The sequence below is a fragment of the Asterias rubens genome, chromosome 4, assembly GCF_902459465.1.
Source record: "Asterias rubens chromosome 4, eAstRub1.3, whole genome shotgun sequence".
In the NCBI taxonomy this organism is placed as follows: Eukaryota; Metazoa; Echinodermata; class Asteroidea; order Forcipulatida; family Asteriidae; genus Asterias; species Asterias rubens.
In genome coordinates, this window is record NC_047065.1 from 16,215,165 (window position 1) to 16,242,361 (window position 27,197).

Here is a 27,197-nt window from a genome sequence, read left to right on the forward strand (position 1 = left end):
TGATAAATAAACTCGCGTGACTCACTTTGTTTCCGATTCTAAATGCGGTTTAACATTGTTGCCTCAAAGTCTTGGAACAGTAGTGTAAACTGGGGGTTGGGTGAGGGGGGGGGGGGGGGGGGTAAGGGGTACCCCGTGACATCCCCTCCATATTATACCTGACACAACAAATCATCGTGAATCTTGGTATTTTTTATGAATATTGGTTGATCGATTGAAATAAAATTGAATGAAACATTAATAATATGGGGTTTTTTTTCTTCAGAATAATTCATAATTAACTTTATTCAAATTATTTGTTTAAGATGCCAACATGGCTAACCGAGTAGCTTTAGTTCAAACCCCTCGTTAGTAGTCAATTTGTCGGCTCAGTGGTGGGGTCACACTTGCCACGAACTGCAACAATACACAAATTTGACATTATTAATAAATGGGGGCATGTCGTGGTGCTGTAGTAAAAAAATGTTTTTTTTTTTTTTTTTTTAGCTAGTGCTGGGCACCTCTGAAAAACAGTATTTAACTGAGAGGTCTCCCCAGGGAAAGAAGAACTAATAATTTAAAGGTAATGATCAAAAGGTCACTAAATAAAAAAACGCTTGTACAAAAAAAATCAAACATTTAAATTAGCAAAATAATAGGCCTTAAATAATTATGAAGTTATGTTAAAGTGGATGTTTCGCTTTGCCAAACAAATACTTTGAAGACCCCACATGTTCAACAAGCCGCTAGTTTACCAGAGCTGCAAAAGTAATGCAAAGTATACATTACATACAAATTGCACTAATGACCCTTATAAAAAATAGTCCTGTGCAGACGAATTAAAAAATTTTCGTCTCCATTAATTTAAAGGAATAAAATAATGTTCTTGTCGAATACCAAAATTCATTGCACGCTCAACTTTTAGTTCAGTTCTGACTCCCATCTAAAATGTCACTGTGGCACCCCCGGTTTCAGTTCTCCTTGGGGATTATTTATGTGTGCAGCAGTCTTGACGTACAGCAGTTTAGCAGACGATAATCACAGTGGACCACAGAAGACAGCGGTCTTGAAACTTCTTCATCACATCTTGAACTGGGAATTTACTTTTGACACTATGGCGAGCTTGCAGGTTTGTTGTTGTTTACTTATGGTTATTATTGAATGTCAAAATCATCAACGAAGTTCATACTTTATACGAGCAGTTTTTTCAGGGCAAAACTTTGAAGCCCCAAATGACAGTTTTGCGTATAGGCCTATACGAAATTAAAAATTTGACCCTCTGATTTGAAAGGAATTACTATATGCATTTATGTGATTCATAATGAGAGATGAGAAATACTTAAATTGACGATTTTTACCACAAAGCACCACGGTCCATGTTGCCATGTGAAAATACCCACAACAATTAGACACTCGTTTAGTAATAATGAAACGTGCCGAAAAACTTACAAAAATATTATGACTTTGTTGTTGTTTTTCCAAAACGCGCACACATCAAACAATTACATAATAAGATTTACATTACATTGTTCGCCCTTTGTGTAAAACACTTACAGAGGGTTGAATGCAATGACATTTCCCATGCGTCATCTACATGTTGTGCCTTTAAATTTGTTATTATTTTGAGCACATAGAGAGGTCAAGGATGTCAGCGACATGCCATTAGCTATAGTTAAAGGCACTTGAAACGTTTGGTATTTACTGTTAAAGGCAGTGGACACTTTTGGTAATTACTGAAAATATTTATTAGGGTAAAAAGTTAGTAATGAGCAACGGGACCGCCGGGGTGTTGGTAGAGAAAACATTGAGTAACGACTCCCTCTGAAGTAACGTAGTTTCTTACAAACTGGTAATTAATTGTCACTAAACTAATTATTTGAATCTATAGCGGAGAAAATGTAGTTTACTCTGTACAATTTGAATGTTTGTAATGCAATGTTTTACTAAATTTTTGCAACTTTTTAACTGTTGTGTATTTTTAAAACCATATTGCTGTATTGCTAATATTTTTATCCAGTATTTTAATATTTTACTTGGCTGTACAGCGCTTTGAAACAGTGTTAAAGCGCTTTATAATGCATTTGAGTTAAAGACAGTGGACACTATTAGTAATAATTGTCAAATACCAGTCTTCTCACTTGGTGTATCTCAACATATACATAAAATAACAAACCTGTGAAAATTTGAGCTCAATTGGTCGTCGAAGTTGCGAGATAATAAAGAAAGAAAAGACAACCTTGTCACACGAAGTTGTGTGCTTTCAGATGCAAGTTGATTTCGAGACCTCATCTAAATTTGAGGTCTCGAAATCAAATTCGTGGAAAATTACTTCTTTCTCGAAAACTACGTTAGCCGTTTCTCACAGTGTTTTATACTATCAACCTCTCCCCATTACTCGTAATCAAGAAAGGTCTGATGATGATAATTATTTTGAGTAATTACCAATAGTGTCCACTGCCTTTAAGTTAAGTTTAAAAAGACTTCAGGCCTTCAGGGGTGTTTTTCGTCCATTATTTTCCTGCAACTTTCGATGACTAATATTGAGCCAAAGTTTTCAAATAGGCATCGATTTAGATCTGTATTATACCAAACTTGTCCAGTACTACCTGCTATAACGACCTCCATGACAAGGTTCCATCGCTGACAAGATGAAGGGAGACATGTTTTGTATTTATTTGCTTTAGACTCTTAAAGGAACACGCTGCCTTTGATCGGACGAGTTGGTCTTTTAAAGACCTAGTCTTCTGACACGATCGGCCATTTTATGGAGTCCAAATTTTGACTCCATCAAATGGCCGACCGTGTTCTCCGCGACGTGAAAGGAAAACCGTGTAATTTCGAGGCTGTAATACTTATGTGGATCATTATCTACCTTTGTAAAATATATGTCTAACCATGTGCATTTTATAACAAACGACTTCAAACGCGTTGCAAAGACCAACTCGACGATCCAAGGCAAGTTCCTTTAACTTACTCCTCTGCGATGTCACTCTTTTGTTTGGCTTCGTTGTTGGCAAACTCCTACAAATACTTTCGGTTTTCACACGTATGCAATGCATTCATCCATGTGATACCATTTTCTGTGGATCTCAGCACGAATGACATTCATCCCTAAGACCCCTCTGACAATAGCGATGGACAAACAGTCAGTTTGGTCAATGTTTAAACTTTTTAAAGACATTGGACACTATTGGTATCATGTAATTGTCAAGACTAGTCTTCACAGTTGGTGTATCTTAAAGGCAGTGGACATTATTGGTAATTGTCAAAGACTAGCCTTCACAGTTGGTGTATAAAATAGCAAACCTGTGAAAGTTTGAGCTCAATCGGTCATCGATCTTGCGAGATAATAATGAAAGAAAGAAAAAAACGCCCTTGTCACACGAAGTTGTGTGCTTTCAGATGGTTGATTTCAAGACCTCAAATTCTAAACTTGAGGTCTCAAAATCAAAATCGTTGAAAATTACTTCTTTCTCAAAAACTACGTTACATCAGAGGGAGCCGTTTCTCACAATGTTTTATACTATCAACCTCTCCCCATTACTCGGAATTAAGAAAGATTTTATGACGATAATTATTTTGAGTAATTACCAATAGTGTCCATGCACTGCCTTTAACTGTATACTAATGGAGTTGGGTACGTTTGGTAATAATTGGAGCCCATCTGTGACTTTGTTTCACGGAGGAATGGTGATCAAGGCAATTTTTTTGTATTGATTTATGGTTTGAATTTTGTTTTGTGTTGATGGCATGAAGAAGTATCTTAAAAAGGAAAGATAGCCTGTAGACTTGGCTACTCCAAAAATTATTGCCAATGAAAACTTACTGGGTACAGAGCACTGGAGAGCTGTATATAAATGCCAATTTATAGTAAATGGGGGAATTAAAGGGATTTTTTTTTATCTGTCACATGCATCTGAAGGCACTCCCTTCTCCTGCAACAGAGACATTTGTCTTCTTCATTGTTTCTTGCAATGTCGATGCCCATTGAGCCCAGATTTTCACGGGTTTATTATGCATGTCGGGATACACCAAGTGAGCAGTCTTTGACAATTATTACAAACAATTTTACCCTGCCTTTAAAACAGAAACGAAACCCACTGATAAAACAAGTACACATCCATCGCTTTAAAGCCATCAGTCTGTTGAGACGTATTGCCAAGGACTGTCCCAAGACGTTCACTGTCTGACCTCAGGTCATTCAGAAGGATGCTATTCATTTCCAGTAGGCGTCCTTGCTGCACCATGCGTATATTATACTCTATCATTTGTAAGGAGGACGAAGAAGACCTTCCCTCCATTTTCATATGAATAAAGTGAATACATAATTATGATTTACAGCTTCACATGCAATCCAAATATTGCAGACAAGTTTAATATGAATTGGGGTTGTCCTTGGTGAACAAAATGCCAATGAAACCCTTTATTTTATTCGGGACAATTCTGTCTTGGAAGAGTAAGTCTGTTGACTTCTTTAGTGACAAGAAGAAGTCTTTACAAAAAAATTAAAGCCCTATTGTCAAATGTTTCAACTAATTATGACTAGTATAACACATTATAAATAGTGTATAGTCATCATCAAATCATAATGACATGTATTGTGTAATTTTTTTATCATTATCTTGTGTATTTTTTGTTATCCATTCCATGTACTAGATTCCTAGTGAACTCAGAAATTCAAACTTCTTTTCCGCCGTATGACCATGGAGGTAGTAGAATTAGATCTCCATGGTATGACAGATCGTTTCGCCCCCAACATCATGATTATTTAAGTTCCGGTACATCAATGGTCCTTGAACAAACATGAATGGCACAACACACAAAAAGCTATACTAAAGCATAAAAGCTGTAATAGTACTTCTTTGAAAAACCTTGTAGGCTACCCCGTGTTTATCATAACATAATACATATTCATGCATTCAAAGTCAGTAAATACTAGAGGCCAAAAGATTAAAAATGCGACTGGTATGCCGGCTATGCGAGAAAGGGGGACCCACTCCCACATAAATCACACGGCGAAAACCTTGGACCTATTCACAATGTATGGAACTATATGAGCGCATTTTTATTTTAGTTCACTGAACTTAACTTTTTGAGATCGGGGATCTAAAGGGAAGAGGCTTCGTCAAATCAAGACACTGGACACTATTGGTAATTGTCAAAGACCAGTCTTCTCACTTGGTGTATCTCAACATTGTGCGTAACATAACAAACCTGTGGAAATTGGTCGTCGAAGTTGCGAGATAATAATAAAATGAAAAAACACCATTGTCACACGAAGCTGTGTGCTTTCAGATGCATAATTCACAATGTTTTATACACAGCTCTCCATTTCTCGTTACCAAGAAAGTTTTATGCTAATAATTATTTTGAGTAATTACCAATAGTGTCCACTGCCTTTATAAGCCTAATGCGAGAGAATCCTTTTCAGTTGTATTCGTACAAGAAGACGTAAAAATAAGAAGAAATACACACCACTTATGGTCGTTATTTCGTACAGCAACAAATTCCACAATTTTTGCCGGTGAGAATAAAAACAGCCCAAAACCCAAAACAAGCTTATAATAATAAATAACATCGTGCGAAATTATTTTTACTTGGAATAAAATAGTATTGGTTATTACTGATTAGAGATAAGCAATAATATCTGATGGTACCCAAATATCTTGCAAGAGTGATGCTTCTCGTAGTATAGAATGTACTGAATCTCCCAAGATGGAATTTACAATTGTTTTTCTTCGGTTTTTTTTTCTTTCTGCTTCTTCTTTATCTTCTTTTTGTTTTGTTTTGTTTTGTTTAGGCATATCTCATGAAATTGTAAGTTACCATTATGTTTTTACAGCTGCCAGATAACGCAATTATTTATCGCCCACAAGCGTCAGATTTCCTCTTCAATGGATGGATACATTTTTGGCAATCACTCAAATAATGTTGGCATACACCAAGTTTGAGTAGGCCCCCTACTGGTCTTCGACAATTACCAAAGGTGTCCAGTGCCTTTAAAGGCAGTGGACACTATTGATAATTGTTCAAAATAATTATTAGCATAAAACCTTCTTGGTGACGAGTAATGGGGAGAGGTTGATGGTATAAAACAATGTGAGAAACGGCTCCCTCTGAAGTGCCATATAGTTTTCAAGTAGTAATTTTCCACGAATTTGATTTCGAGACCTCAAGTTTAGAACTTGAGGTCTCGAAATCAACCATCTAAACGCTCACAACTTCGTGTGACAAGGGTGTTTTTTCTTTTATAATTATCTCGCAACTTTGATGACCGATTGAGCTTAAATTTTCACAGGTTAGTTATTTTATGCATTGCTCTATATGTTGAGACACACCAACACTGTGAAGGCTATGGTCTTTGAGTTGACAATTACCAATAGTGTCCACTGCCTTCAAAGGGTCTGGATACTTTTTGTAGGACAAAAAAACAAAACAATTTCCACAGATTTACATTAAACGTATACACAATTTGGAGATCATGATGGTGGAAAGCTTCCCCGGAAATATTACTTGCTGAGGTGCTGTAGTTTTTTTAGAAAGTGAATAAAGCAATGTCGTGAAAATACTTTTCGTTTCAGTGATCATGCGACGAAAATAAGTTTAGCATGTAAAAAGGTATTTCGTGACATTGTGTTACTCATTTCTCAAAATCTATCAGCAAGTTATATTTTAAGGGAAGCTTTCTACTATCATTATCTTAAAACTGTGTTGTAAGTTTAATATAAATCTGTGGACATTGTGTTTTGTGTTATCAAAAAGTACTCAAATCCTTTGAACAACCCACCAACCATCTTGAGTCAAGCTTTTCCTACTTCAATCTAATAAGACGTTTGTTTGTCTGCTTGTTTTTATCTTTGGTTGCCATGGTGGTAGGGTGTAGATCAGGAGTTTCTTCCGCCTGTGGACAAACCGACGGTAGACCAGCAAGACATCGCTGATACCGGAGAGGGCCTTCTTTCAAATAGGTTTACCGTTTCAGAATCCTTCCGGAAACTGGAGACAGGGGAAGGTATAAACAATTGCGAGATATTCTATATTTATTGGTATAAAGTTTTACTTTCATTTCAGATGAGACGGTTTAATTAATCTAATTGACATTATCATCCATATGATCATAAAGTGTGCGTATGAGATAGGGAAAGGGTATTATGCAAATTTGGGAAAGATTCTATGGATATATGTTTTTCTTGTATTTCATTAGATATAAGTTGGTTTAATTAATGTATCTATACAAAAATGGCGATCGTATGTTTTTTTTTTCTTCAATCGGGGACAACACGCAGGCAAAAAATGTCGGCCTTATATTTCCTGTTGTAACAGCCATGGGACATGGTATTGAACGTATTATTCTACTTAATTTTGGACTAAATTGAAAAACGGTGGTGTTAAAATATACATCATTTTCACGTTATCCAAAACAAGATTAACAATTTTGACACCATTCTTTTTTAAACACTAACTTCTGCCAACACATTTACATTTGGTTATTGTATGCTTTCGATTTTTATGTTCTCTCCTCATATGTATCTCACCCACAATTATTATTGTGTCAATTTCAACACCCCTGTTTTTGCAGTAAGTGCTATTATATAACACCCAAGCAGATCCTTGCCATTTGATTGGAGGATTGTCCGTCACGTGATAGCAAATAAAAGTACCATTGCACGCTGAGTCACTCGCCGTGCTTTTTCGTTCCATCCGAAAAGTACCATTGCACGCTGGCACGCTGCCAGCGTGCAATGGTACTTTTCGGATGGAACGAAAAAGCTGAGTAAAAACATCACTGCGTGCGCGTGTCATTGGTAACGCAGCAGGTGTTACTGCAAGAAGGCATAGTAAAATTACTAGCATTCGGCTTCTACAGTTGAAATTGTTTGTTTTGAAAGTTGTTTCTTTCAATCAAAATGACAAAGTTCTACTTGGATGTTATATAAAACAAATAATGAATGTTTTTCATTCGTGCAATGGTGCGAATATGTTCACTCGTTGAAAGCTGGAATGTTCCATTCAACTCGGCTCCGCCTCGTTGAATAGAACATTCCATCTTTCAACTCATGAACATATTCGCACCATTGCACTCATAAACATTCATTATGTGTATACTATTCAACTATCCACCTTCGTAAACCTTGAACGGTTCTTTAAAAAAACAAAAACATTTTGATTATCTTGTGTTCTTCAATAACATAATAAACTTTATTGATCGCACTTGCACTGCAAAAACCGGGGTGTTAAAGTTGCACTATGCGTGTATTACTGGCCTAATTATAGATACCCACAATAGAAAACAAAAATAGTTACTGCAATTTGTTTTTTTACATTGGTGTTATTTGAACACCATTTGTTTAAACACCATTTCTTGTTCATAACTATTTGATTCCCTCTTTGATATGTGACAACATCCATGATGGTGTCAATTTGAACACTCCGTTTTTCACTGTGCTGGACCTTTCACCATGGAATCTGGCGCAGGGATATATTAATATTGGAATTAATAACCACGAAAGAACAGAAATAAGACCATTGACATAAATTTATCGAAGTCTAAGTTTTATGAGTTCTCTCCTCTTTCCAGCTCCATCAGTTTTCAGCGGTGCGCAGACGGGCCGAGAGACAGTCTTCAAAAACAAAGCCCCACCCAAAGAAGAACTGCCCTACGACCCCACCACGTGTTACATCTGTGGAGCAAAGCTCAAGTAAGAATTGAATGCACGTGTGTTTTTTTGAAGAATATTCAAGATGGCCGCCATATTTACCTTCGCGCATTATGGAAACATCGGTTTTCTGATTCGGCAATTAGCATGCTCTACAAACTCAAAGAGTGTATTAGATTTGCTTCCCCCCCCCCCAAAAAAAAAAAAAAAAATTGACCAACTTAAAAATCTTTATATTGTATGCCTGACTATCATCGCATCGCAACGCCACATGCATGCCCGAGTTTGTGCCAACCGAGATTGGAAAACCATGAGAAATCATAACTGCAAAACAAAAACAGATGGCCACATAGTTATCAACAATGGAACGGTATATAATGAAAGGTGGGCAAAAGTACACACCTTTTAAATTTTTAGTGAGGTTAGAGGGCCTACTCGAAATAATACACATGTAACATTAAATGAATGATGTACTTGGAAAGTATTTTGTACGTTTTAGTATATTTTTTTGACCATTTCTCATCCGTTATACTGCTCTTATTTTTCAGGGGGAAATTCTCCAGAGTACAGAAGAAAAACGTTCACTTCGACTGCTTTAACTGCTCCGTATGTGGAGACAACTTGAGAAACATGGGTACAGAAATAACATTATAATATCTTTGGTTTTGATATGGGAACATCAAATAAATGGATTTTTCAACATGCTATTATAGGCAAAACTTAATTATAACATTGAATAGTGTTTAAGAGTGCCGATTTTCACCTGTGGTTTTCCATAAACGCCTTGTTCATAAACTGGACTAAATGTTTGAACCCCTTTTGGCGGAAAATCGCAAATCTGTAATGTTTGTATGATATCGTATGTAACCTTTGTTTGGACAGACAAAAATTGGCGCCAAACACGTCGTTGGTTTTCGGTTCTCGTGTGAAAGGGGCTTATTGGAAAAGCGAAGGAAGGATATGGGCTTTTTGGTAAAGCTAAGGAAGGGGTCTAGAAAAAGTGTAGGCCCCTATTATCGTCCTTTTCATTTGAGAATATTTACCGTATTGGCAAATTTATACATCAGGTTCATTAAGGGTTACAATGTGATGTTTGTTATTGAAGACTCACAAAATAATTTCGTTCTTTCCTTTTGTCCCAGGTCACTTCGAGAAGGATGGCAAGTTCTATTGTCGAAACGATCGCCCTTATTAAATCGACACGGCGTGTGCTGATATTCATTAATATAATTCAAGATTTTTAATGTAAATCACAAGGAGAAACTTCGGCGACTGAATCCAATAATAGTGAGGTTTCGCATGCTGTAACGGATACGGTTAGTGCGACGGATACGTCATCATTATGACGTCCATTGTGCTACTCGCTATCCGCTATACGTGCAGACGACACTGGTATCGTGCTTGCTACACGTATAGTAGGCTACGGATAGCTAAACGTATATGCGTATGCGTATCCGTTTGCGTGCGAAACCATCCGAACAGTATTCGGCATGAATTATAAACTCGCCAGCAAGTTGGAGTGAAAGGTCAAGTGTATCTATAAGATCTGTGGGCCCAATTTCACAAAGCCAGAAAACTTAATGAGCACAGAACAATCTTGCCTAACAGAAAGAAACTGGTTGCCAACCGAAATTCCAATGTGTTTTACACTGTTGCAACTGTGCCTTTACTCATTTTGTTTGCAAATGAATTTGCCTAGTATTTAGTATTTCCAAGTTAAAGAGCTTTATGAAATTGGGCCATTGACGGATCGTCACATGGTTACAGCCTATGTTTCTATTATCACATCTCAAAACCAATGATGGAATTGCCAAAGCTTAACAAAACAAAACTGGGGAAAATTATCTAATTAATTTCCAACCCCCAGAACACTTGAATCTGAAATACGTCTCAGATTGTGTTTTCCAATATTACGGATTCTTCTTTTTGAGCTGCGTGGATATAGGCCTCTTTACCGCTCCCGATTTGTCGGCATATCTTAAAGGAACACGTTGCCTTGGATCGGTCGAGTTGGTCTTTGACAAGCGTTTGTAACCGTTTGCTATAAAGTGCATAAAAAAATATTATGGGTGGAAATATATTTTAAAAGTAGAATACAATGATCCGCACAAACATGCCTCTAAAATGCACGGTTTTCCTTTTACCTCGTCGACTAACACGGTCGGCCATTTATAGGAGTCAAATATTTGACTCCCATAAATGGCCGACCGTGTTAGTTCGCACAGTAAAAGGAAAAACACGCAATTTCGAGGCAAATTTGTGTTGATCATTGTATTCTACTTTTAAAACATCTTTCCAACCATATGCATTTTATAAAAAAAACGGTTACAAACGTTTTTTTATAGACCAACTCGTCCGATCCAAACGTGTTCCTTTAAAAAACAATGCCACCTTTTGACATGAAGTTTCCACACTGGTAGTTTTATTGTAGTTTTATCTATATGTAAGCATTCAACAATACTAACGATTCAAAAAGCAGAATAAATGCCGTTCTCCGTAAATTTAACTGGACAACGTAGTTTAATAAAAGTTAGATTTCACCTGCCATGTGTTTCCGATGGTAGTCGATTCTGCTGAAATGCATGTGAAGCGTGACTCGGCATGAACAATAATTATTATAAGATACTTGTTGAATGGACATCGCAAACCTAAAGCACAACTCAACAGTTGTTTTCGTATTTTGTTATCAATTTGTCTTTAGAAAAGAGACTGCAATTCTCAACTAACCAAATTGCACGTTATAAAGGCAGAAGACTGATTTCCTTACCGTTCTGAAGAGGTATACCCTTTCTAAGAACAATGGATTTACCTGGTAAGTTTCCTTGCCCTCTAGAGTTCTCAAAGCCTCCCATTGGCAATTTAAGTATAAAGGGGCAGTGGATACTATTGGTAATTACTCACAATAATTGTTAGCATAAAACTTACTTGGTAACAAACAATGGTGAGCTGTTGATAGTATAAAACATTGTGATAAACGGCCCCCTCTGAAATAACGTAGTTTTCGAGGTAGAAGTAATTTTTTCATGAATTTGATTTTGAGACCTCAAAATATAGATTATGAGGTCCTGAAATCAAACATCTGATGTCACACAACTTCGTGTGAAAAGGGTGTTTTTTCTTTCATTATCATCTCGCAAAAGACTTCGAAGACATATTTTCGATTTAACGACCCTTAAACAAAACACTTTCGCTTTTGAACGATAAGTCTTGTTTATTATGTTTTTTGTCGTAATCGAAGTTTTATTATTATGAAGGCACTTCGTGTCTTTGTTTTTAGATTGTGTAATTTAGATGCTTTGTCATTATAAGAAAAAGTGAGCTCTATGTTTTAAATCTCTTTGATTCATGAGGTAAATTGTTATAATAGTCGCCAAAGTATTAAATAGTTACAAATATTATTTATATATTAATTTCGAAACATGTGCCTTATTTTAAACGTATAAAGAAGTATAATCGCCTTACCAAACTAAATACTCGTTTTTTGTGTGTTGGCGTGTGTGTATTCTTGACTTAGGCCTATGCCTATTATTAAAAAAGGCAGTGGAAACTATTGGTAATTACTCAAAATAGTTATTAGCGTAAAACCTTACTTCGTAACGAGTAAAGGGGAGAGGTTGGTAGTATAAAACATTGTGAGAAACAGCTCCCTCTGAAATGGAGTAGTTTTTGAGAAAGAAGTAATTTTCCACGAATTTGACTTCAAGACATCAAGTTTAGAATTTGAGGTCCCGAAATCAAGCATCTGAAAGCACACAACTTCGTGTGATAAGGGTGTTTTTTTTTTCTTTCATAGTTATCTCGCAACTCCGACGACCAATCTTGCTCAATTTTTCACAGGTTTGTCATTTTATGCATATGTTGAGATACACCAAGTGGGAACACTGGTCTTTGACATTTACCAATAGTGTCCACTGGCTTTAACTGCAAAGGAGCATCAAGAAAAACATTTAAACGGAAACAATAAAACCCCAAATTAGAAACGTTAAAAGTCTGTATGTTTATTAATAGGACTCCGATGAATAATTCCACTTTATGGGAAGTAACATGGGCTGGACAAGGATGATTCAAAGAGGGCGCTATCAGAAGTAGTTTGCACATTGGATGGAGCAAGTTCGCCAAGGGACTAAAGTTAATTATTGTCGACCGTTGGGCGATTTTCTTGGTACCCAGGATGTATTTCATGCACAGGTAACCATTGAACATTAACTAGTCTCCTGCCGGCCACATCGGCCCATAGGCCTAGTGCCCGATAAAACCTCATCATCCAAAAACAAAACTGTCTGAAGAGCAGACCCTTTGAATAATCCGAACAGATGTAGTGATCGATGTTTTAAGGAAGCTGCCCCGCCCCCACCCTTGCCATCCCAAAGTCCGATCGTAAAATATGAATAGCGCCCCCTTGCAGCAAAAAGGCTCGATTATGGCTTTGCGGCCAGTCTATGCGAATGTTGTGGCTGGTGGCAGCAGAGGTAAAGCATGTAAGAACAACAATTTGCTAAGTAAAGAAAAGTATTGCTTAACAGAAGCAGGTTACCAGCCACAATTAAGTTTACATTGTTGTGACTGGTCCCACTCAGTTTTTGCTTAGTACATTGTCAAGCAGCATTTTATTGTGCGAGTCAGCAGTTGGGCAAACTGCCATGCTTTTCTTCAGAGCTTTATTATTAAACACCATGTTTAATAATTACTCTCTTTTGTGGGGTGGGGGGGGGGTGCAAACACATGTATTAGAAATTTGTATTAAAATATACAATTTGCATACCGTTGAAAAACAAAACTATTGTCAAGCACACGAAATAGGGTGGTGGCATATGAACTATAGTAACCATATGGTGAGATCGTTGTCCTATGAAATAGAACAATGACTTTTATAATTATTAAACGTAGACAAAAAAACAATAGCCATTAAATGTCAAATAAAAAAGGATTTGACAGAAAAAAAGAAAAAAGAAAAAAAAAAAAAACCGAGCTGCGTGCATATAGTTTGATGATATCACCACGTGATAGTGCAGCCATCCCGCGGCAATGGAGAATTTTAGTTTACATTGGTACATTTCTATATTTTACAAACATTGACCACCTTTTCTAAAGGCAGCCTTGAGTTGCTCAAAAATTGATAAAATTTCATTCGGTATAATACTACTAGGTTCTATACAAAAATAATATTGTGTTGAAGCCCACAACAGCTTTGCTTTTATTTATAAATCATTTTGAGGAATGTGGTTATGTAAAAAATATACGTTTTACGTTCTAAGAGAGAAGGTATACTAAGGTTCTATTATGGCTATACAAACAACAATAATATTGTTTTGAAGCCTACATTTGAGTAATGTGGTTATGTAAAAAATATATCACTTTTTATTGCCATCAAACTTGAATCTGAGAAGCGTAACTGCAGTAATGCTTCTCAGATTGTATATTCCTATCAGGGGCTGTCCTCATGAGTGGACAATTCGCTTTGGATGTCACAATTTGAAAATGTCAGATGTTTATAGTTTATTGTTAAATTCATAATACCTCAGACAGTTTCGCTATTCCTTGGTGGAGAGAGTTATTTATATTTTTTATGATTGAAACCAAATTGAAACACAATTCATTGCCAACCATGTTTGGCAAAAAATGCGGCTGTGCAAAGCGACCACAGAAATACTATGACGCACCTCTAGACAAAATATGAATGAAAAGTTTACACTAGTGGAAAATTCCGAGCACATGGATTTACTACACTTGATAGTGCAGCAACCTCTCTATCCCATTCATTATTCGAGAGTGATGCAATTTTTCTGTGATCACGAGGGACCCTCCACTTGCTTATTTATTAGGGGTGTGTGGTATTTTGTCATTTAACAAGCTAACAATTTTCACAATTTAGCCTACAATTAAGCTATTTTTCCGCCCAAAATTACAACCATTATTTTAAATGCAGTTTCACAAATCATGAATCTCGTGTGAACTTCGTTTACTGTTTGTTTTGGTGCAAATTTATTTTAGTTTACCCATAATACGAATGGTAGAATCCAAGACTAGCCCAAAACAAAGCCTTGGCGCTCAGCAGATAGACCGGCCGGACCGTGGATGGATTGCACGTGTGTTGTGTGGACATTGTTGGGACTCGTCGTTTGTACATGGCAGACCGATTGTGAATTTTTTTAGTCAAGTTTCATACTTTTGATCGTCATTGTCAGCCTGTATTTGAAGAAATCAAGGTAAGTTTTTAATGCTGTATTTATTCGAAATGTGTTATATGCTACTCTTGTTTGATTGTGCGTACTGTATGTCGAGGGAATAAACCCAAATTCGTCTAAAATTTGTCGATCTAAATTATCAAATCTGTCGCTAGGGTGTGCGGGTGTTATGGTGCATGTGTACTTCCCGTATGCTGCATGGAGTGCTAGCTGCAGCTAGAGAGTGACGTCGTTACAGATATTGCCATTGGAATGCGTGTAACTGTAATCGTGAATTCAACACCACCATGCCATAATAAGTCATGTATAATTCCTGCATTTCCCCTGCATTATCAGCCCAACAGATTTATGGACTAGTATTTGTTTGTATTTTTTTATTACGTTAATTAAAACACGATAAACGATAATCGTTTTAATCTAATATTTTGTGTTCAATATTGTCGGTAATAATTCTGTCACGACACTCGCTCACTGTGTTAATATAATGTGTACATAAAAGCCGGCCGGCGGCATGGCAGCATGCACGTGGACTTTATGTACACAATGTATAAAAATGCCATTGCTGATTGCAGAGGTGTAGTGTAGACTGACACAGTGTACTTCCTTGTTGGTTCATACCGTGGAGCAATTTTGTATTCTTATTCTTATTCTTTATTTGGCCAATAAACAATTACAAATACAAGCAGACAGTATGTCAAATAGATAATTATAAGTACATGTACAAAAGTAAATACAAAGCAACAAAAACAATAAGGGCACAGGAAATTATAAAACAACCCTAATGTGATGGCCAGGATCAACAAAAGTATAATTAAACACTGTAGCTCGAAAGCCTGTTAATCCAGTCACATAGGGAAGCAAACACACTATATAAAATACTCTCTTTGGAAAATAATAATAATTTGAAATAAATATTAATATAAATAATCTGTATACACAAAGCACAAATTAAAATAACAAAACCAAAACCAGAAATTAGACAAGCAAATAGCAAATAAATAAACAAATAAATAGTTAATTAAAACAAATAAATAAAAAAAGTATTAACAAATGAATGAATAAATAATTAGAAAAGTACATTTAAAAAAGAGATAAAGCAACAAATAATTCAATAAAGGGATGGATTTAACAAAAAATAGGTCAATCAACGAAAAAGTTAATCAAGCAAAAAATGAGGGAAAAGTTTCCGTATGGCGCCACCACTTTTTCATTCGAAATAACTTTCGTATAACTTTCTGTAGCCTGCCACCACTTTGTCACTCATTTTGGATAACTTTCCGTATGGCGCCACCACTTTTTCACTCATTTTTACAAAAATGGATATATCAATCAGGTAAATTAGATACTATATTATTTTATTTCGAAAGGAAAAAGTGGTGGCGCCATACGGAAACTTTTCCCTCATTTTTTTTTTTTCGAAAAGCAATCTCATTGAAGTATTACAAAAAAAAAAAAAAATTCTTACAATTATTTCATAATCGTATTGAATGAAAAAGTGGCGGGTGATATGGAAACTTTCTGCAATTTTTGTCTTCTTCATCTTTTTTGTTTTATAAATACAATAAACCACAACTTGTCTAAATTCTTCAAGACTTCACTTTAAATTATTTGAAGTAGATTGAGTGGTAGAAAAAGAAGAATAGAAACAAGCATGAAGATCAAATTTACTGCTTGTGTAACTCTTTGTTTGAGTTTGATGGCCACAGTACACTTTGTATGTGAAGAAGTGAAGAACAAAAATTATCCATAACTATGTTTATTTTGTTATGTAGGCCTACTTAATAAATGTAATTTATGTAACTTACAGGTGTTTGGAAAGAATCATTGCACTCCCTAGAAGCAGAGAAACTAGAACCTTATAATGGCTAGTGAAGGAGCCAGTGGGGACGCAGGACCCCAAGTAGAAATGGCCCCAGCATTGCTGAATAAATCGCCCTCCAACGGGCAAGCAGTTTCAGACGGCGATCTCGTCCGTCTCAAGCCCAAGATTTCCCTCTTCAACGGCATCACGATCATTGTCGGGATCATCATCGGATCCGGCATCTTCATCTCGCCGCAAATCGTCTTGGACTACACAAAGTCTGTCGGACTATCGCTGGTTGTATGGGCGGCGTGCGGCGTATTCTCCATGATCGGGGCGTTGTGTTACGGAGAACTGGGCACCATGATTACAATGTCGGGCGGGGACTACGCCTACATTCTGACGGCCTTTGGAAGTCTCCCTGCGTTCCTTCTGCTCTGGGTGACCCTGGTGATTATCAGGCCCACAGCTCAGGCGGTAGTTGCCATGACATTTGCGCAGTACATCCTGCAGCCGTTTTTCACCACTGAGGGTTGTCAGCCTCCCCAGCTTGCCGTCAAGCTCTTAGCTTGCTGTTGTGTGTGTAAGTTAATGCTTTCAGTTTCTTTATAAAATGCCTTTCTCAAGTTCTTTTTAAAATGCCTTTTGACTTTTTGATAATAACCAAAGGCCTCGAAGTAGGAGACTTTCTGGGGCGATAGGTGGCAGCAGACTTACCGGGTAAAGCCATTGTTCTCAGAATTATGCGCATGTTCAGAACTATGTAAACAATGGAAATTTACCCTATGAGTCTGCTGCCACCTATCGTCGGAAAGTCTGCCATTGCTGTGGGACCTTGCTGTGTGTGAAGCTAATGCGTTTGTCCATGGTTTATCTGACTTCAAGTTCTTTTCTTTTTTAATGGCTTGTTTTTACTAATAAAAAAAAAAGATCTGATGAGTCGAGAGTGAAGACAGTGTCATTATGGTCTTTACAATTTACACCAGTTAAATGATATTAAGTTTAGAAATAGACAAATTAAGCCATGCTTGGTTCAGTTATTTTCTTCATTTAAAGCCAATAAACAATGACACGTAACACGCTACCCCTGTTGCGTTTTATAATTTTTAACCATAATTTGCTGTGGGGGTGTTTCTGTAAACTAAACAGATGTTAGTTTGTTATTTGCTTTCTTTTCTTTCGTTTGAACGACCATTTTCTCAGCTACATGTATTCTGATGCTGATATGATGTAATTGGTCAATTGATTATGAAATTCAGTGCTAAAACAAAATGCTGAAATTCAATTTAATTGCAAAGACACCTGTTGTAGTCTGTTAGCAAGCGCTCCCCTAAACAAGCCGCCCACAACAACCTCGCCCTAAACAAGCTCGCCCCTAAGAAGCTCGCTCCCAAACAAGCTTGCACCCAAACAAGCTCGCCCTGGGTAGGAGCAATCTCGCTCACAGACAGTGTCGCCACCAACAAATAGAAAAATCCTCCTCCAGACGCTGAGTTTATAAGGCCTTTACTTTGAGAGGGGAGGCCATTGTAATTTTGCAGAGAGCACTCCTATTGGAAAATCATACATGTAAAGTCTAAGGAAAACTTTTGAAAGGGGCAGCAAGACCAGGGGAAACGGAGGGCATGATCTCCATGTAGTTTCAGGTCGGTGCCCAATTTCATAGACATTTGTTAAGCACAGACAAATCTTGCTGGATTGAAACTAGTTACCAACCCAAACTGCATAAAGTTTACATTGTTGCAACTGGTACCCTACTCATTTTTTGCTTGGTAAAGACATTTGCTAAGTGATATTTTCTTCTTTAAAACAGCTTTATGAAATTCAATTCAATTCAATTCAATATTGGTTTATTTTCATATAAAAATACAAGACCGAATAAAAAGTCATAGACTAATGGCATTTGGTTAACAATAAAATTACATCAAAAATATATGTACAAGTTTACATGATAAAACAATAATATTAAAAATATTACATTGGGCCCTGGTGTTGTTGAGATACCTTACATACAACACTAATAAATATTCTGGAAGCTGTTGGTAATGAGGCGTGATCCCGTTCGATATTCTAAAAATCTAAGACTTCCTGTCTTTGTCTGCACGTCTCGTGTCTTCATTCTTATTCCTGTGACCATGCTCCTCCTTAGAGTCAAGGTTGGGTCAATGTCAAATCATTGAACTACAATTACATAAACATGTGCCTGGTGAGTCTAGAATGGTAGTCAGTACAGTACTAGCAGATCTATTAGCATAATTGTATCAACACTGACCTTGACCTTGGTCGTAAATGTATGAGTAACTGATACATCAGTACCATATTGCCCGATCACTTTCTCAGGGGTGATCGATCTCACCGCGCCAGTACAATAAGGTGTACAACTTGCCGGTTCATAATACATATTCCAGCATTTCAACTGAATCAAGTATTGATCATGGAAGAAAGAAGCAATCCAAATTGGTCCATATTGATTAATTTGTAAATGATCAATTATATCAACCTTGTTCCCAGGGGTGATTCATCTTGCCGTGCCATTTTTTCCCAACATGCCTTGCTCGCTCATACCCCCCCGGCACATTTAAATTTAGGCCTGAGGGTGATCCACTCTACGCTACCGCTCACAAGATGGTAACCTACAAAAGAGGCAGAAATTCAAGAAGCAACTGGTCCCCTCTCATTCTTTCCTGATCATGTGATTATGTCTTACTCTATGCAGTTAAGGGTGACTGTGTACTCCACTGTAAAAACATGAATGCATTTTAAATGAAATTGTGTTGAATTACTTAGATACTGTGCTAGAAGCTTCACACAAGCGCTCAAAATTTGTATCGAGCATGCATGCAAAGTATGTATTTTGGGGAGCCAATCAGCACTGCCCATGGTAGTGAGGCTGGTATTAAACCATTGATAAAATGTGAAACAAAGAAAGTATGCCTTGAACAATAACATGCCTTGAACAATAACATAGGGGGGGTTGTAACTAAGGAATAGAAAATAAGGTCTTCTATTTTGTTGAGAACTTCAAGTGTTGGGTCGTTAGGAATCTAGTGTACGCATTATTGACATTGCTAAATGTTGCTGTTGTGTTTACACTGTACACTGGGCTCCTTAATCCTGTGTATTGATCCATGTCCTTTAGATAACTTGGCGGAAGTGATAAGCTTTCACATTTTGTGGGAACACCTAACTGAAAAGGGATTATTCAAGTTATCAGTTGGTTACAAAAAGGTTCACTGACCACCAGGGACAGGCTTTTTCATTCCCGCCAAATGTTCTTTATACAATTATTAAATCTGAATGCCATCAATGTTTTAGCCTGGATTTTGTAGAAAAGGTGTCCAAAGTTGCTGAAAATTACAAAAATTGGTGTCTGTATGGTTCACTCACAAATAAAGCGGGATACCCAAATTTAAAACGGGTATCCTAATTTAAAGCGGGGTATCCAAAAGACACACCATACATCATACATGTCTGTACACCTCCTCTGGCTTAATGACGGAAAGCTTTTAAATAACTTTTTATAAACTACATAATAACCATAGTGGGCCTATTAAATATCACACGAAAAATCTAAGTTAAGGACAAAAATATAGGATTGCTAATTTACAAAGAGAAAATAATAATCTAATATTTTTCAATTTAGTTTGAACCTGAAAGCTTAAAATGTCAGTACCAATTCTACTTAGTAAAAGTTTCATCAGAAATGTTGTCAAGGGAAATATTCATCCATGGTGTTCCACCATCATTTAAAAAAAATGTTATTCTTATTCTTTATTTGGCCATTAAATAATTACAAACAGGCAGTACGTAAAAATGAAATATACTTACAAAAGTAAATACAAAGCAAGAAAAAGGGCACAAAAAAATTATAAAACAACCGTAGAATATGTACCTAGGCTGTACACTTCTTTTGAATAATTTTATGTTTTCTGATGATGTTGATTTCACTATAACAAACACAAGTAATGCAAATGTTTGATGATGTTTTTAATTAATAGAACACGTTTTCTAGTTGATGCCAAGCATGGTAAAAGCGTGGTAAGAGCATGCTTAGAGCATACTCAGAGCATGCTCGGAGCATGCTCCCAGCTAAGATTCTCGCTGCCACAACACTATAAATATTAATTTCATCATAGTATTTGTATGTATTTTAGTGCATGTACATGTAGTTGGCTGGTAACTTACCAACATGAACTAATTTGGATTTTTAATAACTGAATTTGTGATTCCGAGGCTTGTCTAGTAAATTAGTTTTTGTTCTTCAAAGTATCACACCATTCACCAGGTTAGTAAACTGGGCCAAATTTCATAGCGCAGACAAAAACGGAACGCAAGTTTTCGTGCTCACTGTTTTGATAGCAGAAAATGTTGCTAAAGTGTAAACGTATTTCACAGATTAGCAATAAGTTTTGGCAGCCAGCTTGCGCACCCACCATAGATTTGCAATGTGACATTCATTTTTATGCAGTAAACATCTGTAGGAAGAAATAGCAGCACTATGAAATGGAAATCTTGCGCCGCAAAAAGCTCAAAAATAGCCACTAAGCAGCTCTATGAAATTGGGCCCTGCTGATCCAAATCTAATGAATAAATTAAAAGAGAGCAGCCTGCAGTTTAGACAAAGGTTTAACAAAAATAAAAAATAAATGAATATTTAAAATCTTTTTTGTTGCATGATGCCGATGGAGTGACACGGGTTTGTAGGAGCTACATGTACCACAAAGCAGGATGAGTTGGTCTATAAACAGCGTTTGAAACAGCTGGTTATGAAACGCATAATGGTTAAAAAGATGTTTTAAAAGTAGAAAATAATGATACGCACAATTATCACTCCAAATTGCACGGTTCTCCTTTTACATCGCAACTAACAGGGTTGGTCAATTTGACTCCCAGAAATGGCCGACCGTGTTACTTAGTCGACGTGGTAAAAAGAAAACATTTGTGTGGATTATTGTAGTTTACTTTTACATTATCTTTCTACCCATACATTTTATAACAAATGGTTTCAGAACGCTTTTCAAAGACCAACTCGACCGATCCAAGGCTTTTACTTTTTGGAGTAATTACCAAAGGTGTACCTTTCCTTTAAAAATCAAAAGATGCAGCAAGACAGATTGACACATTGCCAGCTGATGTTTACTGTAAAAAAAAAAATTGCTGTACCACCTAAGAATGATAGGAGAAACATACGGAATCAATAGTTGTATTCATGAGTAGTGTATGAAACAACGCACTCTGAAGATTCACCAGTGGGTAGCTGTATTGCTGCTTGATTAGTTTACCTTTGTAAAAAACACCTGCAATCATCTATCCTGGCCCCAAGGATTTTCACATCAGACCATTATCGACTTTCTTACAGGGAAGGTACACGTTTAGTAATTGTCAAAGACCAGTCTTCTCACTTGGTGTATCCCAACATAAGCATAAAATAACAAACTTGTGAAAATTTGAGCTAAATTGGTCATCGAAGATGCGAGAAAATGATGAGAGAAAAACACCCTGTTGGACGAATTTGTGTGCTTTCAGATAGGAATAAAAGACTTCTGGTGAGAAATTACCTCTTTCTCAAAATCTATGCTACTTCAGAGGGAGACGTTTCGCACAATGTTTTATATTATCAACAGCTCTCCAATGCTCGTTACCAAGTCAGTTTTTAAGTTAATATTTGTTTTGAGTAACTACCAAACATGTACCTTCCCTTTAAAGTGTGATTTTTTTTAAAGGCGCACAAAAAAATATCGTCGCTTCAATAATGTACACATTGGTTCTTTATCTAGGACTGGGATGTACATAATGTACAGTGAAACTGGTAAACATTCTGTCTTGCTTGGGGGGAGACTTAACCCTTCATTGTGTAAAAGCCTATCTTTTTACGCAAAATGCTTGAAATGGCCTGACCCCCCCCCCCCCTTAGATAGTGGAATTGTCCATTCTAGGATATCAAGGAATTTGACTCCCCAAGGTCGTTGCACTTAAGAGAAATGACTTAGTGACTATGCAGTATTATTCATTGGTCCAACATTTTGTATTCCTTAAAAAGGGTTTTAAATGCTAACATTGACCACACAGCTTCACATAAAAATGTGTTTTTTTATAGTGTACAACAGCATTCTTTGTTGTCAGTACACTGCACTCTATATTCCTGATAGTGCAGGCCTGGAAATAACCCACAGCACCCACAGCAATTGCCATGGTGCCCTGTGAATTTGCTGTGGTGCCCTCAAGGTTCCTGTACAAGTTTTCCTCATAGAGGTGCCCCTATCAGAGAGAAACTGCTGTGCCCCTCCAAGAGGGAAGTTCAAGGCCTGATACTTTATATCGATATGTGCATGGTTTTCCCTATAATGCACAAGTGTGTTGGTAGATACGTACTTAATTTTGGTCTATTTATGCAAAAAAGAAACTGATAATATTTTTGGGGGATAAAACTTGGGTTCAGAATGCCCTGGCCACGGTTTTGAAAAAATCCTTGTTAGAACCCTGATTTGATATTTGTTTTGTTGTTTGTCACCATGCCAACCATTTAACAGATATGGTCTTGATACAGTACACATTAATAATATATCGGACATTTTATTTTTTAATTTTTCCATTTTATTTAAAGGAACATTACTTGATTGGTTTTTGCTAACAAAACAGTTGCTGGTAGCAAAACACTTGATGTAATCCACCATAATACATAAACTGACAAACCTATAGATGTTTGAGATCGATCAGCCATCTGGGTCATGAGACAAGAGTGAGAAACAGATTACAAATTTTGCATTGCAGCGATGCCAAAATTAGCATGAACTCCAAACGCGAAGTTAGATTATTTATTTCTCATTAAATATGACATTTCAGACAGAAATATTTCAAGGGATGTTTTCAACTACATGTATCATCATCATTAGACCGTGTAAATCTGTAATCTTCACGATTTGTGTTTCCTACTGTAACGTTCCTTTAAAGGGTGGCTGCAGTGGTTTTTTAAAAAGTTTAAACGATTAAACATGACTTTTAAACCTAAAATATTTTTTTACATTTTTTATTTAATGCGCAAGTATTTTAAAAGTGGTTTTCAAGAGATTAGGGGAATCCACCCCGCCCTTAAAAGGGAGCCTTCATGTGACGTCATGTCGGGAACCCGAGCCGTCGGGTCCCCTGGCTGTGTGCATATAGAGACGTGTGCACTGTGTGGCCTGGTACCTAGGCGCGTGTAGTTAGGAACCAGACTCTTTTTGCCGACGATATGTTTGAATTCCCGACGTGTCGTCGATGGTAGGGGGGCGGTAACAATCCACAAAAGGGGGGGCATGACTTATTCGCTAATTACGCAAGTGAGATATGTCGGGGAAAAAACAAAACACATTTTATTGATGTTCAATACATATATCAGAAATAAATGCCAGCAAAATTAACTGTTTTATTTTAATTCACTGCAGCATCCCTTTAAACTAGACTGTTGCTAGCCAATTCAGTTTTCCTAGAACTGCTCTTGCTCTCTCTCTCTCTCTCTCTCAATCTTTCTCTCTTGGGGCCCCTGACACTGGCTTTATCGAGTTGTCAGAGAATTTAAAGGTTGGAATTTTTATTTATTTATCGAGGAACAAAAGCAACCAACTAGGTTACAACCAAGCGTTTTATTAAACACCCCCTTTGGATGTTAAAAGGGCAGAATGGCGGGATTTCTTTTAACTTAGAAATTTGTGACAATATCAAATATTTGTTTCCATTCATAGGGAAAATACTGAATGGTAACGGTCGATTAAGCATATTCTTATTGAAATTACGGGGGGGGGGAAGTGTAGAGTTTGCTCTTTGTTGAGATTTTGTTCAATATCTTTGGGCTTTTGATTGTTACAATGTAGAATAATGCTACTTTTTAACACATTTACCACCTGCTTCAATTGGATGCAGTGAATTTGATAATACAATGGATTCTCTATTCTGCATTGATCTGAAACACAACTGAATTTAGCCACAAAATAAATGCTTCCTGCGCTTCCAAAACTCCCTTAAAGCCATTGGACCCTTTCGGTACAGAAAAAACAAAAAAAAAGTTCACAGATTTACAAATAATTTACAGGGTTTACAGAAGGTAATGGTGAAAGACTTCTCTTGAAATATTAGTCCATGAAATGTTTTACTTTTTGAGAAAACGGTAAAACAATATAAATTCTCGTTTGTCAACGCCTCGTTTAATAGTGCTGCCACGACTACTAGACATAAATAGTCGCGCCTATCTGCTTGGTGAGCCAAATTGGGTTGCTCACGACTATTCACGACATCATAATTTACTTACCTTTACGACAAACAATCAGGCATCAGTGACACTCCTTTCAGCTTGAATTTTACTTTCTTGCCCCCTGCGGCATACAATATGAATTTTAAAATGAGTCGTGGCTAGTATCAAAATTTGCCCCTAGCTAAGGCACGACTGGACAAGTAGTAAATTCCACTAGTCGCCCAGGCCTAAACACGATGGAGGTTGGACTGGTTTTACTAGTCCGCGACTCTTAACGGTCTGACCAGCGCGACTAAAAGTTTTAAAATAAAGAAAGCATGAAGGCCATCGAATGGGTCACGAGCCTTACATGTAACACAAACACCAAATGTATTTGTGGCTGTGCTATTCAGCTTCTTGTTCTCATAACCAAACCACATTCCCTGGATTCCGAACAGTTTCAAAATAGGAGTAAACAGCAAAGTACTTGTTCGACACATATAAACTTTCAATTTTTTGTTTTAATTTGGCGAAGGTTTTTTTGGGGAGGGGGGGGGGGGCTGGGAGGATTTATGTGAAATAAAATTTCTCATTGCTGCAATTCTACATAATATGTTCAGGTGTTTTCCTCATGTAGTGATTAAAAAAAAGTGTGAGCAGTCTGTTGGCTCAATATACAGATAAACGAGAGCTTTTAAATGGCATTGTGCCAAAATATTGCATTGACGTCAGAAGCTGTTTCTTCTGTATACACACATTTGACTCTTCTTTCTTTCTGTGAATTCTTTACTTGGCTTTTGTAAAAAAAACGCAAGTGAAAGTACACGTATCTGTCCAGTCTTGTATTACCTACTTGAATGTAAATTTGTTTGTACCAAGTAAAAGAAAAAGCAGCGACTATGAGCAGAAACATTTGCGTAAAACAGGAAGTAAAAGTATCTGTCTGTTCTCCTATGACCTAATTTAATGTATTTTGTTTTACTAAATAAATGAGAAAGCAGCGATTGTAAGCAGAAACATTTGCACTTGGCTGTGTTTCAAATTTGTGGAGGTGTTTACTCGACAGAAAACAGGAAGTGAAAGCTCTCCTATGACCCAATTTAATGTATTTTGACCAATTGAGAAAGCAGAAATTTTGAGAAATAACATTTGCGCTGAGGTGTTTACTTGATAGAAAACAAATTATGTTTAAATGTTGACTTGTCACACGAATGGGTGTGCTTTCAGATGTTTGATTGAGGTCTGGAAATCAATTCAAATATTTTACTGGAAATTAAAAATAAAATAAAAACTACGTTACTTCAGAGGGAGCTGTTTCTCACAATGTTTGATATACTATCAACACTTCTCCAATGCTTGCTACCAAATAAGTTTTTATGCTGACAATTATTTTGAGTAATTACCAATAGTGTCCAGTGCCTTTAAAACACTGGGCTCTGACTTAGTCTCCATGAACCAGTCTGCCATGACTCAGAGTGAATAACTTGATAAACAGTAGGATTTCAGCATGAAGGCCAAACCAATTACGACCACCTTAAGTTTCCAAAACACACACCGACTTAAAAAAAATGCTACATCCGGAACTAACAATTCCCTCCATTTCAATACAACTTTTCTGTCTTCTTGGCGACGACTTTTGGCGACAATCTTTATTTACTTAAAAAAAAAAATTCTTACAGGCTTCGTTCTTAAATCAGCATTGATTTGAAACAAATAATAGTCTGAAGCAGCGCTTGTTTTCGATCATGTTGGTCTAGCAACGGACCGATCTAGCCAATAGAGCCCAAGGCAATTACATCATAATGAGCTGCAAACAAAATCTGCAGACTACATAGTTCGTATGTATGAAAGGTTTGCCCTCAACTTTTTATATAGTGCCTGGCAAGCAAGACTTAATAGCAGTGGACACTGTTGGTAATTACTCAAATATTTATTAGCATAAAACCTTACTTGGTAACGAGTATTGGGGAGAGGTTGATGGTATAAAACATTGTGAGAAACGGCTCCCTCTGACGTGACGTAGTTTTCGAGAAAGAAGTAATTTTTCACGAATTTGATTTCGAAACCTCAAGTTTAAAATTTGAGGTCCCGAAATCAAACATCTGAAAGCACACAAGTTCGTGTGACAAGGGTGTTTTTTTTCTTTCATAGTTACCTCGCAATTCTGACGACCAATCAAGCTCAAATTTCACAAGTTTGCTATTTTATGCATGTTGAGATACAGCAAATGAGAAGACTGGTCTTTGACAATTATCAATAGTGTAACTAGATTGTTGTTTTACTTGTCTGTCAGCTTTTTCACTGGGCCATATCTCATATTAAATATCTTGATCTGTATTGTGTATAACATTAAAAGGCGCTGGTCAAGA

General features: G+C 36.8%; 2 protein-coding genes across 2 annotated transcripts in view; both read left to right on the top strand.

Moving 5' to 3' along the window:
• The first annotated feature begins 988 nt into the window (after positions 1-988).
• Positions 989-10,220, top strand: LOC117288797 (PDZ and LIM domain protein 1-like). Its single transcript, XM_033769638.1, has 5 exons — positions 989-1,108; positions 6,856-6,991; positions 8,558-8,678; positions 9,185-9,270; positions 9,779-10,220. Exons 1-5 carry the CDS (start codon positions 1,094-1,096, stop codon positions 9,829-9,831), a joined length of 411 nt encoding a protein of 136 aa, XP_033625529.1. The 5' UTR covers positions 989-1,093; the 3' UTR covers positions 9,832-10,220.
• Positions 10,221-14,705: 4,485 nt separating this feature from the next.
• The window catches only part of LOC117288870 (large neutral amino acids transporter small subunit 1-like), a 36,541-nt gene continuing 24,049 nt past the window's right edge, over positions 14,706-27,197 (top strand). The window contains exons 1-2 of the mRNA XM_033769724.1: positions 14,706-14,842; positions 16,629-17,205. Coding sequence (XP_033625615.1) covers positions 16,683-17,205 — 523 coding nt within the window. The 5' untranslated portion in view covers positions 14,706-14,842; positions 16,629-16,682. The remainder of the gene's footprint in view (positions 14,843-16,628; positions 17,206-27,197) is intronic.